The following is an 18,149-nucleotide window of genomic DNA, read 5'->3' as shown; positions in this document are numbered from 1 at the left end:
TATACCACTTCTGCCCAGAGTGCTGAAGAAGATCAAGCGCGACCGGGCCCAAGTCATTCTTGTGGTTTCGGATTGGGCGAAAAGAGTCTGGTAACCTGAGATGTTACACATGGCCATCGATCCTCCCATCAGACTTCCTCTTCGGGAGTATCTTGTCACAGCAGCAGGGGACTGCCCTTCACCTGAACCTATCCATCCTCCACCTCCTTGCGTGTAGATTGAGTGGCAACAGTTGACAGCTTTCGACCTTCCTCCCGAAGTCTGTAATGTTATCTTTGGAGCCAAGCATCCCTCCACTAAAACAGTATACGCCTGTGGATAGAACACATTTGTGGCATGGTGCGCAGCATAGGCTGTGGATCCCCTTTCTGCCTCCCTTTCACAGAGGTTCTCTACATTTTTTCTTTGGCCCAGCAGGGCTCTGCTCTGGGCACTCTCAAAGGCTATCTTTCAGCCATTTTGGCCTTCCTTCGGATGCCTGCCCAACCTTCTCTTTTCAAGTCCCCTATTGTTTTAGACTTAAAACCTGTGCTACCCATACCACACTACCCAACCAGTATTTCAGAGCTTACAGGTACTAAAAACAAGCTGTACCTGTTGGCTTTGCCAATGCTTGTCATCTGGATTAGATAAATAAGTAACAATAATGACTTTGTTGTGAATAATTATAATTGAAACTGGTTTGATTCTCAAAATATGAAACTGTTAGGTAACCATTATAAGATCTGTGGAAGGGGTAGGTGGTCTTGGAGTGTCTCTCCCTCATGTACTTCCATTCACACCACTTCCTCTTCAGTGTCTTAGACGTTTATGCCCTTTTACTCCACACTTCTTTCTGAAATCCTCCATCTGCATAGTTGACGCCTCATCTCTTTCCTGTTCAGCAATCCTTTCCCCTTCTGCATATACCCGCTTGGAGCCTTTGAGTCAGCTACCTTTATGATTTTTTGATTGATCTTTGTATAGCCCGCCATTTCTTGATAAATCTTTTGGCTCCCATGGGTCCTCGATCTTACCGGTTTTGACCGATCCTCATTGCTGCTGGACTACTCCTTGTTCGCCTGACTGACCTTTTTCCTTTAGTCTACCACCCCCTTAGGTCTCCCACACCCCTCTCATCCTATACTTTCACCGTTCCACTGGATGTTTTTTGGGGGATTGTCAGTCCCCAGCTGGTTAGTCTATCTCTCATTTTGGCTTCTTTGTACCCCTGAAGTACTTTCCACCTTGCCAGTCTGCTTGACACTATCTGCTTTCCTTACCCCTTTTTACCTTTCCCCTATACCTTCCATTCCCCAGCAGAAGTGTATCCTGGCCATGCTATGCGCTAATAACTCATGTTTTTGTGTAATCACTGTTTGTCTCCAATGTTTATACTTTGCTTCTGTAACTGATGCAATTTTATAACCTATAACTCGCTGATTCTTCATGTAAAGCGCTCTGATACTTCCGGGTCTACCCGGCGCTATATAAAACTCTTCAAATAAATAAATAATAAAATTGTAAATTGCTTCCTTAAGGACATTACTCATTTGTTTCCTCCTACTCCTTTTGTGATGCCCCAGTGGGACTTGCACCTGGTTCTTACTTATTTGATGTGTGCTCCCTTCGAGCCGCTACATAACTGTCCTCTCAAACTTTCAACCCTTAAAACTGCCTTTCTAGTTGCCATCACCTCTGCTTGCAGGGTGAGTGAGCTACAGGCTCTTTCTTCAAAGCCTCCTTCCCTGGCTGTTCATCCGGACAAGGTTGTCCTCTGCGCTAGGCTTTCTTTCCTTCCAAAGTGGTTACCTCTTTCCATATAGGACAGCCCATCACTTTGCCAACCTTTCCGCCTCCTTCAAAAGAGGAAGAAAGTCTCCACCGTCTGGATCCAAAACGTGCGCTTTCCTTCTATCTGGAACGCACAAAACAATTCAGGATTGATGACCAGCTCTTTGACGGTTATGAGGGTGCCAAGAAAAGCCTGGCCGTGCAAAAAGAAATCATCTCCCGATGGGTCATTCTTTGCATCAAAATCTGCTTTTCCTAAGCGAAAAGGGAACCTCCAGTGGGGTTGCTCACCCATTCCACCAGGGCGACGGCAGCCACTACTGCTTTGGGACGTGGAGTCCCCCTTCATGATATATGCTAGGCAGCTACGTGGGCTTCACTGCACACGTTTACCAAACACTATTGCCTGTACAGCCAAGTCCGGAGGGACGTTTTTTTCGGCCGTTCAGTTCTCCAGGACTTTCTGGTGTGAACTTGGTTCACAGACCCACCACCGGGGTTGGTATTGTTGGGGTATCTATTGTAAAGTGAGGAGTCCATAGCTAACTGTCTCTTTCAGATAAACACGTTACTTACCTTCGGTAATAATATATCTGTAAGAGACATAGGTTTGTTATGGATTCCTCACCGCCCCACCCATCCTCCCCATTCTGCGAACTGATTTCTAGGGTAAGGGACTTCTCTTTCAGGGCTCTAGTTTTTGTGCACCAGTGGTCAGTGTCTTGCATGGCTCTGCGCTTCTGGTGTGAAATGTTGTGTAAAGAACTGAGATCAGTGTGCGAGGGCGGCGTCTGAGTAGATACCGCGACGTCATCTCGGCGACCACGACGCCAACGAGGAACGCAGAGTCAACTGACGCCACCTATCGACGCACAGAGGTACTGCTGAGGAGGAAATTCTCCGGATCCAGTCTGACTCTTGGGGGTAATTTTAAGTTGAGGAATCCATAACTTACCTATGTCTCTTACAGATATATCGTTACCGAAAGTAAATAACTTGTTCTTTGTGCTTCTTGTTTCTTACTTCTGAAGTCATTTTCACCCTTGTTACCAAAAGTGTTAATAATCTCTGTTTTTTCTGCTAGGTTTATATTGAATTGAACCAACCAGTAATGGCAGCCAGCCTGTGCTTGGAGCTTGGGAATGCCCTGCAGGTTTGTAAAACGCAGTAATGATTCTAATGTGGTAACATAAACTACTTCTTCAGGGGATCTCCATTTGTATCTATCACCCATGTACTGTATCCTGGATCACACTTCTCAAAATATATGTAAATAAACTTTTCTTCTAAAAAGACAAATTTGTAAAAATGGAACTTGTTATTTTTAACATTCAATGCATGGTATAATGGTCAATTTTTGCATAGATTTAAAAAAAATCCAATTATCTATTGAAACAGTTATTAAGTTTATAAAAACCACAAGAAGGACCAGGTTACACTTATATTTATGACAGCGCTGTGGGTAAGAATAAACACCCTCAGTGGTGGACCGAGTCGGGAGGGAAAAAAGAGGGGGAGGGAGAAAAGGGATTTAGCATGAGCACAAAGGGGAAGGTGAGGACAGTTTAAAATGTGGCGATCAAAAGATAAGGGTTGCCGCGTAACTAGGCTCAAAGAAAAGTAGCAGGGCAGCAAGCTGGTTGTTCCTGCCTGTGATCTGGGATGCGCGGAGGCGCAGGAGCAGCCAGGGGGAGTAGCGACGACTTAAACGTAGATGGAGTCCGAAGTGGCTCCACCAGATCTGTGAGTTTTCTACCCTCACTACTCCATAGCTTTTCCTTTATCCCTTACCAGCTTCCCTTACCCTTCCATCTCCTTCCTCAGATGGATGTGTCCTGACTCAGCCTGACCAATTAAAGGAACCCGCACGACTACAAATGGGCCACCCATCTCAATCTACGTGTAAGTTGTCGCTACTCCCTCTGGCTGCTCCTGCGCTTACGCACATCCCCGATCACAGGCAGGGACAACTGGCTTGCTGTCCTGCTACTTTTCTTGCAGCCTAGTCACGCATTTATCCTTCTGCTCTTATCTTTTGTTCGCTACGTACTAAACTGTCCTCACCTTCCCCCTTGGGCTCATCCAAAATCCTTCCCCCTTCTTTTTTTCCTCTCCACTCGGTCTACTATTGAGTGCGTTTATTCTTACCCACAGCACTGCCATAAAAATAAGTCTAATCTGGTCCTGATGATGGCCTAAACATTCCAACAGGCCCTTCCTGTTGCTGTACGTACTTACTCACGTGTTACTTGCGTCATTCACCAATCCACGAGCACTTGTGCACAGTATCCCACAGATTACATGCCATTTAATGGAACGCATTGCGGTTCTCATACATGTTTAAGTGTATGAGGTTACTTATGACAAATATATGTAGTTACCAAAAACCCAATGTTCGAGGCATGTGAGCTGAAGATCACATGCTGTGCATACTCCTGCCATCTAGTGTTGGGTCCGGATGTTTGCAAGTTGTTTTTTTTCGAAGAAGTCTTTTCCAGTCACGAGGTATGGTAACTCCTCCTTTCGGTGATAGTGGGCATGGGCATCGACTCCATTGTTAGATTATTTTTTCCGCCATTCGGTTCAGACGTGAATGGCTGCACTACGGTTCAACACCGTTTCTCGGGTTCCCCCTGGCGCGCATTCCACTTCCCTCAAAGGTATTGTTTCTTGAACGCACTTCCCATTCTCCACGTATCGTTTCAAGTCAAAGACCTTTGTTCGGAATACTTGTAGAGGGCCATCGGCCCTACTCGCGTCAGGCTCGCTAGCCGTCGATGGAACGGACTCCATTTAAGTTGTGTCCTGGGTGTCGCGCTAAGTTTCCGCGCACCAACTTGCCTGAAGTGTGCAATCGCTGTCTATCCCCTGAACACGACGAGAAGGACTGTGACACGTGCCAATCATTTCGATCAAAGAAGGCGCTCCGTGACCGTTGGGCTCAACGTCACGAAATGCATCAAAAAGGCAGCTCCACTGTCGATCTTTTCGGAGAAGACTCCGACCATGAAGAATTCAACGTGCCGGAAGCCAAAGCTGAAGTAGAGGAAGAACAAATCTCTGTCTCGGAGCAGAAATGTTCGATGCTGAAAACGGCAAGTAAAGAAAAGACTCTCACGAGAACTGTACAAATTGCAGTGCATGGGCGCAGAGACTGATCCCACAGCCTAGCACAGCCCTGAAACCCCAATAAGATTGAGTCCCCGGAAAGCTTTGCCTCGAGACGAACAAGAAACCCTGCACAGCTCATTACCCCCGTATTTATCCTCACATCATGGGCAAAACGGGCAAGCTCCAGTCCAAACTGCATTTTGACTTGCACAAACCCCCCAGGTCAAGGGACCCCACTTCTACTGAGCAAGACAATGCCTCTGATGACCCGGAAGCGGGGGCGGATGTTGATGTGAAACATGCGTTCTGCACTATACAACAAAGTCTCTCAAAAATAGACAGTACATTTTCCCTGACCTATGGACCACTAATCAATAATATGCTGGATGGGTTGGTAAAGCTTAGAGATTCATGGGAGCAAAATGTGGGGGAGATGGATACAGTAGATTGGGAGGCAGCCTTGATGCATCCAAGGGAAGTCGCAATTTAGTCCAGTTTGCGGCTTATTCAATATAAAATCCTGCACAGGGTATATTATGACAGGGTGCGGTTGCACCGCATGGGGCGAGGTAGCGACACAAATTGTCTCCGATGCGGTCAGGGGCAAGGGGACTTTTACCATACTGTCTGGACGTGCCCCATAATACAGGCATACTGGGCTGAGGTTCTCGGGGAGTTGAGTGAGGTGCTGGAGGTCACTCTGCCCATAGACCCTAAATTGGTTCTGCTGGGCATAACAAACAATGTAGACTTGAGTCACCCACTCCTAATTTTCGTAGTTCTAGCATTAGTGGTGGCTAAGAAGGACGTGGCCTGGGCGTGGAGGGGCCCCCATGCCTCCGAGGTTAGATGACTGAAGAAGGGGCATGGATCTATACATGGCAGCGGAGAGGGTCACATGCAAGGCAAGAGGGTGCCCAAAGAAATTCAATAGAGTATGGGGAAGATGGAGACAATATCATGGACTAGATGGGGGATTGTGAATAGGAGAGGAGGAGATACCCGGCTGCACTGGTTGCGTGAGGGGCGGCTTTGGAACGTTTTCTGCACTATATGGATTCATGGAAAAGTAAGGTATAGTCCTGTCAGGACGACAAGGGGTAAATGGACTGGCGGGAGGAGGGTGGATGGAAGGAGGGATGTGGAGGATGGTTTTATGTGACATGCCTGTTATGTTTATGCATCATAAAAAAGCAAATAAAAACATAAAAAAAAAAAATGAACAGTAAATTTGATGCACTGTCTTTTCGAATGGATTGCATGTCAGAACGGCCGAAAAAGCATGGGGAACAGCTTGATATTGTGGAACAACGCGTATCCGACATGGAAGATGTCATACGTGCTGACGCAGTGACTGACAAAGAAAGGGACAAAATTCCAGTTGCGCTGCAAGCGAAGGCCGAAGATTTTGAAGCAAGATCAAGGTGGAACAACATTCGCATTTTAGGTGTGGCTGAATCATCCAACATTGGCAATATGGAGCAGTATGTAGAGCAACTACTTGTCACACTGCTGGGCTGGAATGTGGAATTTTAGTTCGTGTACTGAACATCATCTGCACCATCTTGCAGACTCACGTATGAACATACACGACAGCCATTTTAGGTACCATGGTCTCCCTGTTCACGATCGATCCTCAGCACACTTCCCTGTCCCTGCAAGCCTCCCCCATGCACCCTGGCTGCCCCCGCTCTCACATGCACAATTCATGACCTCCTCTTCCACATGACTCTGTCTCTAGGAATCACACCCCGCGCCTGACCAACACCTCCTTCCGATTATCTACACCGATCACACTGATCCTCTCCTTCCATGAATACCTCTCCTTTGATGACCCCTTCCTCTGAGCCCGATTGTCTGTACGAACCGCTGGTCATCCCTTGGCCTGAGGGTACAGTTTATTGCCCACTACTGTATGCACTCGACCCTTTTCAAAGAAGCTACTATTGATCATGGCCTCCCCACCCCTTGGGATTCGATCAGGCGCACACATTCCAAAGGAATCGGCGAAACACTCAGCTGCGTGATAGCCCCCTCCTGTTGGATGGGGGGGTAAGGGCCTCTACTGTTGTCATATGTTGGAGTGGGCCGGAACTAGGGGGGTGCCGGGGATGTCATCCTCATACTTCACAATGTCTTTATTGTAATAAAGAACGGTCACATGTCATAAACCAGTGTATAAAAGACCAGGTCTCAGAGAGGCTGTCAGAGAGCACCTCGAGACGATACCTTGTTGTCCGATCTGATGTGTTCTGCTCCGTCGGAATAAAACGTGTTTCCTGTCTTCCTGTCTCCAGCGCCTGCCTCTTTATTTTGATAATCTTCATAAGGTATCAGAGGCGTTTAACGCCGGGCAAAATTATTTAAGAAACATCGACTAAATCGCCTGACCATTTTTGCTGATCTTCGTCAGGAACACCTTCTCAGAGCTATTTCTCATAGAACGTAAGCATTGCTCATTGGCGCCCAGGCCAATTCCTGGGGCACCCCCTCAGCCTACAATTGCGCGATTCCTGAACTACAGGGATTAAGATGCAGCCCTGCATAAAGCCCGTGAACTGGGTTCTCTGCTTCACGAGGGATCAGACATATCTCTTTTCCCTGACTTCACAATGCAAGTACAGGAGGCGTGAAGGGGAGCGTGGTCTGCAGCCCAAGATGGAGGTCACATAAGCGACGAGCTTCGGGCCCGGTCTTCACATCCGTGCACAAATCCACCTTTTCCTTACCTTCTTTGATGGTGGCGAGACAGCGGCTGACACTTCTAACTGGCAGAGCAGCCTTCGACGAGGATTGGCGGGCGCCTGGTGCCCCTCGGCACATTCCTGCAGTTTGCGGTATTTCTTGGCCTTCCTGAGGCCCGCTAAGAGCTGGGTGCCGCGAGCTGGCCTGGAGACCGGCGGGCCGTGAGTGTCTGTTTCCGGTGGCGGCCCCCACGCAAGGCCCCGGCTTTGGGCCTGGAAATGATTGCAGCGGTGGAGGTCCCCGTGGTGGTGTTTGGACCGGGCGTGCTTGCGCCCAGCAGTGGTCGGTGTTGACCTGTCTCGCGTCGGAGCACCGGCGCAGCGGGAGGCTTCCTCAGAGGTAGCCGGAGCGGTTGAGGAGCCACGCAAAGACATAATCTGGTGGTGGCTGCGCAGCGGACCCATGCTCCTCTGGAGTGGCTTGCCAGATCGAAGGTGAGGCTGAGAGGAGTGCAGTGGCTCCCCCCCTGTGAGTGCTGGTGTTGTGACCCTGGGGGACGCTGTGACTAAGCGCTGGGCTCCTTCCTCCTGAGCCCCTCCCCCCCCTCCCTGTGCATAAGTGGTCATCCCCCCGCCACACTGGTGACGCTGTGCTGGTACAGGATATTGGGGCTGGTTGGTGCGGCCCCCCCTTTCTTCTGTCTCATGAGCTGGGTTACATGGAGGGACGGCGTGCACCCATTACACCACGAGACTGTGATAATGCTTAGCCTGTCCCAGGACACCCCCGCGCCGCACGGCCACCAGCTGTGTGTGTGCCCCCCGCCCTCTGCTCCTGCAGCCTCGTTGGGATGCCTCTCTGTTCCCAGACCCTCCTCAGTATTTTCCGAGCGTGTGTTGCGCTAATTCTGTGTTTAACCTTGTTTTTCCTTTTATAACTGCTTTTTTTGCCTTTCTGTATTCTGCCACTGCCAGGCTTCGTTGTTGTTCCTGTCCCCCTGTGCCCACCCCGCTCCCCGCCGCTGTCCAAGCGGCCACGCCCCCTTTTGTTTTGTGCCCTCCCCGCTCCCGCCTCCCAGCTGCTCCTCCCTCCCTCCCACTTGGCCATAAATGGCGACCGCGCGGCGCAGGTGAGTGTGACCTGTCCCAGGACACCCCCGCGCCGCACGGCCACCAGCTGTGTGTGTGCCCCCCCGCCCTCTGCTCCAGCAGCCTCGTTGGGACTGCCTCTCTGTTCCCAGACCCTCCTCAGTATTTTTCGAGCGTGTGGTGCGCTAATTCTGTGTTTAACCTTGTTTTTCCTTTTATAACTGCTTTTTTTGCCTTTCTGTATTCTGCCACTGCCAGGCTTCGTTGTTGTTCCTGTCCCCCTGTGCCCGCCCCGCTCCCTGCTTCCCGCCGCCGTCCAAGCGGCCACGCTCCCTTTTGTTTTGTGCCCTCCCCGCTCCCGCCTCCCAGCTGCTCCTCCCTCCCTCCCACTTGGCCATAAATGGCGACCGCGTGGCGCAGGTGAGTGTGACCTGTCCCAGGACACCCCCGTGCCGCACGGCCACCAGCTGTGTGTGTGCCCCCCGCCCTCTGCTCCCGCAGCCTCGTTGGGACTGCCTCTCTGTTCCCAGACCCTCCTCAGTATTTTTCGAGCGTGTGTTGCGCTAATTCTGTGTTTAACCTTGTTTTTCCTTTTATAACTGCTTTTTTTGCCTTTCTGTATTCTGCCACTGCCAGGCTTCGTTGTTGTTCCTGTCCCCCTGTGCCCGCCCCGCTCCCCGCTTCCCGCCGCCGCCCAAGAGGCCACGCCCCCTTTTGTGTTGTGCCCTCCCCGCTCCCGCCTCCCAGCTGCTCCTCCCTCCCTCCCACTTCGCCATAAATGGCGACCGCGCGGACGCGCATCGGTCACGCGCAGCCGGCGCGCCGATTGTGCGGCGAAGGCGCGCCAAAGGTAAGCCCGTCTGCGCCCGTCCGTGCCTGGACCGCGCCCAGTGCCAGGACCCCTGGCCCCCAACGACGCAAGACGACCCGACAAACCTACGATGCCGCGGCCCTCAACGCACTCAATACCGTCCGGAAGCCCACCTGCTGCCGGGCCGCCCCGAAATGCTTCAGGACCCTTCACCTGCACAACCTGCAAGTTCACCTGCCTCCGAACTGGCACCGCGCCCGCCAAGCCAAACCCCAGCAGCGACCTCAAGTGCATCCTGCTCAACACCCGCTCCGTCCACAGACACGCCGTCGAACTCTGGAACCTGCTAGACACAACATCACCAGACGTCGCGTTCCTCACTGAAACATGGATGAACGCCTCCTCAGCCCCCGACATCGCCATCGCCATCCCGGATGGATACAAGATCACCAGGTGAGACCGCGTCAACCAGACCGGAGGAGGCATCGCCATCGTCCACAAGAACACCATCCGCATCACGACCAACGCCGATGACACCTTCACCGCCGCCGAACACCTCCACTTCCAGATTCAGACCGACCCAAAGACGACCCTCAGAGGCACCCTCATCTACAGACCCCCAGGACCACGCACACAATTCAGCCAAGACATCGCGGACTTCACCAGCCCACACGCCCTCCCCTCCGCCGACTACATCCTCCTAGGGGACCTCAACTTCCACCTGGAGAACAACAAGGACCGCAACACCGTCACCCTGCTCGACAACCTCGCCAACCTCGGACTTAAGCAACTGGTCAACATCCCCACCCACAACGCCGGCCACACGCTTGACGCCGTCTTCTCATCCAGCAAGCACATCGCCTTCAGGCACTCCACCGAACTTCACTGGACCGACCACAGCTGCGTCCACTTCAGCTTCAGAAAAACCACAACCCACCACCACCCGCAACAGGTTCCTCACAGAAGCTGGAGCAAGATCACCACCGACCAGCTCACCACCTCCCTCAGCCAGAACCCACCTGCCAGCACTCCGGACCCCAACGAAGCAGCCCACAACTTCACGCAGTGGCTGACAGCCTGCGCCGACGACCTCGCACCACTGAAGAACCCTCCCAGCAAACCCAGAAGCAAGAAGGCCCCCTGGTTCACCGACGAACTCAAGGACTCCAAGAAGACCTGCCGCACCCTCGAGAAAGCCTGGCTCCTCGACCGGACCACTGACAACATGACCGCCCTCAAACACGCGACCCGCAAGCACCACCAGCTCATCCGCACCACCAAGAAGAAATCACTGAAGGATCGACTGGACAACAACGCCCACGACAGCAAGGAACTCTTCAGCATCGTCAAGGAGTTCTCCAACCCCAGCACCGGCAACAACGGCATTACCCCTTCAGAAGATCTCTGCGACTCCCTCGCCTCGTTCTTCCCCCTTAAGATTGCCGACATCCACAACAGCTTCGGCACATCCTCGCACCCAACCGTCGAACCAACGCACCCCACCACGATCCTCCGCACCTGGACCGCAGTGACCACCGAAGACACAACCCGCACGATGAACACCATCCACTCTGGATCTCTGACTGACCCCTGCCCCCACCACGTCTTCAACAAGGCCGACTCTACCATCGCACCCCAACTCCAAGACGTCATCAACACCTCCTTTGACACGGCCACCTTCCCGGAGAGCTGGAAGCATGCCGAGCTCAGCGCCCTACTGAAGAAACCAACAGCGGACCCCACCGACCTCAAAAACTTCCGCCCCATCTCGCTCCTCCCTTTTCCTGCCAAAGTCATCGAGAAGATCGCCAACAGACAGCTTGCAGCCTTCCTCGAGACGAATGGATCCCTCGACCCCTCGCAGTCAGGGTTCAGAGCCAACCACAGCACCGAGACCGCCCTCATCGCAGCCACCGACGACATCCGAGCCCTTCTCGACAACGGAGAAACAGCAGCACTCATCCTCCTGGACCTCTCCGCCGCGTTCGACACCGTCTGCCACCGCACCCTAGTCCAACTCCTCAGCAACACCGGCATCCAAGAGAAGGCATTGAAGTGGATCATCTCGTTCCTCGCTGGAAGAACACAGAGAGTCCGCCTCCCCCATTTCGTTCCGAGACCACCGAAGTCATCTGCGGCGTCCCGCAAGGATCATCACTCAGCCCCACCCTCTTCAACGTCTACATGAGACCTCTCGCAGCCATCGCACGCCAACACAACCTCAACATCATCTCCTACGCCGACGACACCCAGCTGATCCTCTCCCTCACCAGAGACCCCGACACCGCCAGAACCAGCCTCCCCGAAGGGATGAAAGACGTCGCCGAGTGGATGAAGACCAGCCGCTTGAAACTGAACTCAGACAAGACGGAAGTCCTCATCCTTGGACCATCACCCTCCGCCTGGGACGACTCCTGGTGGCCCCCAGCCCTGGGCACCGCCCCCAAGCCGACGGACCACGCACGCAACCTGGGCTTCATCCTGGACTCCTCCCTCTCGATAACCAGACAAGTCAAGGCCGTCTCCTCTTCATGCTTTCACACCCTCCGCATGCTCCGCAAGATCTTCCGATGGATCCCGATCGAAACCAGGAAGACGGTCACCCAGGCCCTCGTCACCAGCCGGCTGGACTACGGAAACACCCTCTACGCCGGAACCACAGCCAAGCTACAGAAAAGACTTCAACGCATCCAGAACGCCTCCGCCCGACTCATCCTGGACATCCCCCGACGCAGCCACATCTTCGGCCACCTGAGGAACCTGCACTGGCTCCCTGTCAACAAGAGGATCACGTTCAGGCTCCTCACCCACGCACACAAGTCTCTCCACAACCTGGGCCCCAAGTACCTCAACGACCGCCTGACCTTCCACACGCCCACCCGCCAGCTACGGTCCGCTAGCCTCGCCCTCGCCGCCGTACCACGTATCCGAAGAGCCACCGCCGGAGGCAGATCCTTCTCCTACCTAGCGGCCAAGACATGGAACTCCCTCCCCATCCACCTCCGGCTGACCCAGGACCACCTCGCCTTCAGGAGACAACTCAAAACCTGACTGTTCCCCCAAGCGCCTTGAGACCCTCCGGGTGAGTAGCGCGCTATACAAGTGTTATGATTGATTGATTGATTGATTGATTGAGCCTGGATTAGTGACGCTGTTCACGACTTGGAGCTCAGGGGTGAGCTGGGACCGCCCTGTGCCTGAGATTGGCGCTTTGCACTGGTATATAATCTGGGGCCCCGCCTTGCGCTGCGGAGGCCTGCCTGAGTAGCTTGGTCCTGGCGACACGAGCACATCCTGGACACCTCTCTACTTTTCTCAATCTTTTGAACTGAGAGAGCCTACGGTCACGCAGTATAGCAGCTGCCGTTACCTGCCGGGGCACCTGGGTGTCCCTGGCGACTGACCTGAGTTGCTCCCTTCTTGCTGCCTAGTGCTGCTGACCGGTGGTGGAGATAGACTGATAACTGGGGAAGTGCTCCGCTGATTGTGGTGAGAGTGTCACTCTCTACCTCTCTACTTGCTGTTGCTGGGGGCCTGCTGCCCGGTCCTACTGCGCTACCGGCTATGGGCAAGGGAAGGCCCAGGCTGCCGGCAAGGTCCGGGAGAGCGGGATCTCTCTCTCCGATGTCGGGACATTCTTCCGCCCTTTCCCACCAGACGGAGGGAGCAATGGAGCCCAATACTTCTGGGGACAAGCTGGACGTGATATTACAAGAGATTCGCGATTCCCGGTCAGTACTGGAGGCGCAGCTGGGTATCATCTTGGTGAACCTCAATCTGTTGAAAGATGATCATAAGAAATTGGCAGAGAAAGCTAGATCGACTGAGCAGAAGGTAGACGCCATGGCTCTACAGGTCCCGGCCCATGAGGAGCAATTACAACTTTTGCACCAGCAGATTGTCTCCATCCAGGTGCGTGCAGATGATGCAGAGGGCAGGGCGTGCCAAAACAACCTCCGAATCGTGGGACTGCCGGAGGGGACTGCAGTGGTTCCCACTGGGCTATCCATGCATTTCACTGTTGAGAGGGCACATTGGGTCCCCACACGACTTCCAATTCCAGGTGCCAAGTCGCGACCCATCCTGGCCAGGATTTTAAATTACAGGGACCGGGATCATTTGTTGCAGGCGGCAAGAGACAATGGTCCGCTACAGGTGGACAATGTCAAGATTTCAATCTTTCTGGACTATACATTGGCAGTCCAACGCAGGAGATATTCCTTTATGGAGGTAAAGGCACGTGCTCGAGCAGCGGGCCTGACATTTGCCTTATTGTTCCCCATAAGCTGAAATCCTCCCTGACCAGCGTTTCCTGTTTTTTGATACCCCTGATAGTGCATGGTGAGTGGTTGGATAAGATGTTCCCTGATGTCCAACCCATGAGACGCATGGACTCCTCACTGCCCAAATCGCAGCGCCCCCCTCGGAGGCGTAAGAGGGGCCTTCTCACTCAGAGCTCGATCTTCAGTTCCCTGGGTCGCAGGCAAGTACTGGAAGGCAGACACAGTGCTCTGCAGGCTGCCTCTACTTATCGCACCTCTCGCCCTGATATTAGCTCTAGCCCTTCTGAGGGATTGTACACAGACACTGATTCTGAGGGCAGTGTTGCCCTGTTTCCGTCTGCGACCTCGCGACTCAGCAATGATCCTCTTGCCTCCGCAGACTCTTAGTTCTTTGCTTTATACTGTGTAAGATATGATCACCCTCAGGTTGTGTTCTTGTCTGGTTTCAGACGTATGGTTCACTATAAATGCCAAAGCCCATCAGGCAGAACATTGTAGATGTTGCATGCCGTCATGACAGGTGGGAGTGAATGAGGGAATTCCCCGGCCCGGCCCACGTTCTGGGCGCTCTCATGAGTGCTTTATAGCTCTTGTGCGACTGTGGATGGTGTTAGCGACCTTCCCCCAAAGGCGGTAGCACTGGTTGATTGTGAAGTATGTTTACTTTGTTTTTACGGTTTTGTCGAACGATGTTTGGGCGTTGGACCCAGTATTGGGATTCTGTTGAATTTGTTGTAACTATGCCGCTTGGTCAAGGGTCGTGCGGGAGTGGGTGGGGCTAGGTGGGCGGGGTTGGGATCCCGGAGGGGGGAGGGGGGGGGGTTGTTCCACTTGATGATGTCTATTGTTAATTCTTATACCCTTGTCTCGTGGAATGTGCGAGGTATGGGTTCCATGGCCAAACGACATAGGATAGCTGTGCAATTGTATCGTTGTAAGGCACACATAATTTGTTTCCAGGAGGCTCATTTGATCCCTATTGAAACTGTGAAATTAGAGAGGAGATGGCGTGGGGAGGTTTTTGCGACGCCGTATTCAGCCTTCTCCAGGGCGGCTGCTATCTGGGTCCGGGCGGGCATCCCCTTCTCTCTTACTGAGAGTTAGATAGATGATCAGGGCAGGTTTGTGCTTCTGTTGGGAACGCTGGATGGCAGACAGGTGCTACAGGGGTCCCTCTATGCAAGGAGTGTGGACCATGAGTTATTCTTCACGCTGGTGTCCCGGGCACTTGCTAACTGTTCCCATGTCCCGTGGCTCCTGGGGGGTGATCTAAATGCAGTATTCGATATTGACCTGGATCATTCTCATCCTCCTTTAATTGATACGGCGGCGAGGGCACAGGCCGTAACCTTAACTCGTTGGGCACGAGGTTGGGACTTAGTAGACATCTGGAGGGCAAAGCATGTGAACTTGAGGGAATATTCCTTTTATTCTTACCTCCATAAGTTGCACAGACGTCTGGACTATTTTCTCTGTTCCCCGGGTCTGGCTTCTTCTGTTATGCACTGTGAGTTTCTGGGTAAGACCATCTCTGACCATAACCCCACAGAATTGCAGCTGACTTGGGGCCATTCTCCTGCTCCAATCCCAACGTGGAGGATGCCGCCTTTATACTTAGAAGATCAGGTTTATCAGGCGGCGATGGCCACGGCAATTGACACACATTTTGTTGAGAATGAGGGTACGGCATTGTCCAGGGCTATCGAGTGGGAGGCCTTCAAAGTGACTGTCCGTGGGGTTGCCATGGGGACGCTGGCAGGATCTCTGAGGGAAACGATTAGGGATATAACTGACTTAGAAGGTGAGCTACAGGCCCTGGAGATAGCGGCTCAGAGGAATGTAGAGGGTGCAGAACCGCTTCAGTCTGCTACGATTAAGTATGCGGAATTGTTAGAGCGTTTACATTTGTTGGATTTTGATGCATATACGCTGCGAATGCACTCGAGGCTGATAGGGCGGGAACGCTTTGGCGAGACTGATCCGGCCCACGGTGAGCCCCTCTCCGGTCTTGGCTGTGAATACGGTCACAAATGTATTGGTTACGTCCCAGGATGAGAGTAATGCTAAAAAAAAAAAAAAGTACAGGAGGCGTGAATGTTCTTCATCCCAGCAAAAAAGAAGCTCTGTGACTTGAATACAGCGAAGTTAAGAATGAAAATGGACGATAAGGTTCACTTCAATGACCCTAAAGCTGTCCTGCGTGCCATTAAGGATAGAGAACAGCTCTCGAAACAACAAGGTTCACCGATGGCCTTGCAGTCACATGCGGAGGACTCCCCAGGCCATCACGTAGAGCAAGTGCAAGAAGAGTGACTGCAAAAGCTGTCCTTGCGTGAACACTTCATGGAGTATCAGGACACAATATGGGTAACTAGCGCGACAATCTGCATTGGGTTGGTAAGCATAGCTAAGTTTTGGCCGGACTTGTATGCATTGATGGGAAATGGCTCGATCAATGATCCCATGAACAAAGACTGATTGTCTGATGCAGGCTCACCTCGCTGGGTGCACAGACTATGTTATGCAGCACCTCACAGTGTTACAGGTTTAAACTGTTTGTGAACTAGAGAGTAGACATGGTGGCGGAGGGAGATAGAACTGATGGCAACATCTGCCCCCAAATGTACCACACTACCAATATTTGTTTTGCTGGGGTTTCTGTTTGCGTTTAGGGCTTGGGATGGGGTGGGGGGAATGCAAATAGCTGTGACTTTTGTGGGTTTCCGTGGCGTTGGAGGGAATGTTTTCTTTATTTACATGGATGAGTGCAATGGTACTAGTTTGTTATGTTGTTTCCACACAGGATATACCGCAGGCATGGGGTTCCGTCTATCACAGTGGTCACTCCCATCGCATGGCCATTGAAGGAGTGAGACCACAGGGTCTTCAACTCATTACTTGGAATGCCCGCAGCCTAAATTATAGCAGGAAGGTCAGAAAAAATGGGTTGCTACTTAAAGAGGCACTCAGTGACTATTACAATCATACAGGAGACACATCTCACCCCAGAACGTAGCAAAGAGGTGCATCGTAAATTACAAGGAATAGGTTTTTCTTCTTACTTTACTTCCCACGCTGGGGGGTCCTGTTATGGATTGATAGGTAGGCGGGGTGGAGATGACAGGCTTGTTTAATGATCCACAGGGCAGGTTCGTGTGGTAGCTCTCTGCAAAAAGGGAGAACTGAAATTCATACTAGTGGGAGTATATGTCCCGTATTATGACGATCCCCAATTCTATAATTCACTGGCGGCTAAAGTGGTACAATGGAGGGGCATCCCTCAGATGGGGGGGGGGGGGCTTTAATTGTATTTTAGATTCAAATTTGGATAGGTTACGGGGCCCGCCCAGCAGCCGCAGCAGTAGCCTTATAGGACATCATGCATGCAGCGGCCTCCTAGATGTCTGGAGACACAGATCATCCGCAGAGCGGGGTTATACACATTAGTCCTCTGTTTGTGATACCCATACCCGTATAGATTTCTGGTTATTATCTGCGGTGTTAGAGACCAGGGTAATCACCTTTGAGCATCTTCCACGCACATATTCCGACCATTCCCCGGTTCGACTAACACTGTGCTACAACTCTCCCCGTATCCCGGTGTTCATGTGGCGCTTCCCTACTTACTCATTATTAGACACGGTATTTAAAGAGGGGCTAGCAACAGAGATACAAGGCTTCTTCTTCAATAACTTTGGCTCCGTACAATATTTCGCCACAGTCTGGGAAACATTTAAAGTTTATACTGGGGGGTTGGTGATTTCAACTCATGCTGGAGTGCTGCGCTCCGTTCGGGCAGGTTGGATTTCTTAGAAAAGGAAATTGGACAAATGGCTCTGTCTGAGACTGGGAATGCCCAAAGTACCACACACCTCAAACAAAAATTGGTGCAGTTTCAGGATACCGCTAATGAAGAAATTGAACACATGGGGAAGTATGCAACAGCACGCAGTTATTGGGAGCGGGATCGACCAGGTGCTACATTGGCAGGATAGATAAAATGGTAGGCATGTTGGACGATAATGGGATTCTGCTGAGCACCACTGAAGATATTGTAACACATTTTCGCGCGTATTACCAGAATTTATACACCTCCCAAATCCCACTAGTAGCGATGCCCTAGAGGAATATTTATCATATATAATAATGCCATGGCTAGTGACCGATTATAGGGAACATTTATTGGCGCCATTGGCAACTGATGCGATACAAGGCGCGTTGCGTGGGATGGCACTAGAGAAGGCTCCGGGGGCAGATGGTCTCTCGGTGATCTTCTACAAAGAATTTCTAGATTTATTGATCCCCCCATCTCAAAACGCTCTACAAAGAGATAGCGTAGTCGGGTATCATGCCGCCCTCTATGTGTGAGGGTATCATTGTCACTTTATTAAAACTGGT

General features: G+C 52.0%; 1 protein-coding gene across 1 annotated transcript in view; it reads left to right on the top strand.

The window, feature by feature from the left end:
• Positions 1-18,149, top strand: part of LOC144823527 (40-kDa huntingtin-associated protein-like) — an 884,224-nt gene that overhangs the window by 245,616 nt on the left and 620,459 nt on the right. Inside the window, exon 5 of the mRNA XM_078682113.1 lies at positions 2,858-2,926. Coding sequence (XP_078538239.1) covers positions 2,858-2,926 — 69 coding nt within the window. The remainder of the gene's footprint in view (positions 1-2,857; positions 2,927-18,149) is intronic.

Source organism: Lissotriton helveticus, chromosome 3_1 (assembly GCF_964261635.1).
Source record: "Lissotriton helveticus chromosome 3_1, aLisHel1.1, whole genome shotgun sequence".
NCBI classification, from domain to species: Eukaryota; Metazoa; Chordata; class Amphibia; order Caudata; family Salamandridae; genus Lissotriton; species Lissotriton helveticus.
This window is presented reverse-complemented; position numbering and strand designations above follow the sequence as displayed.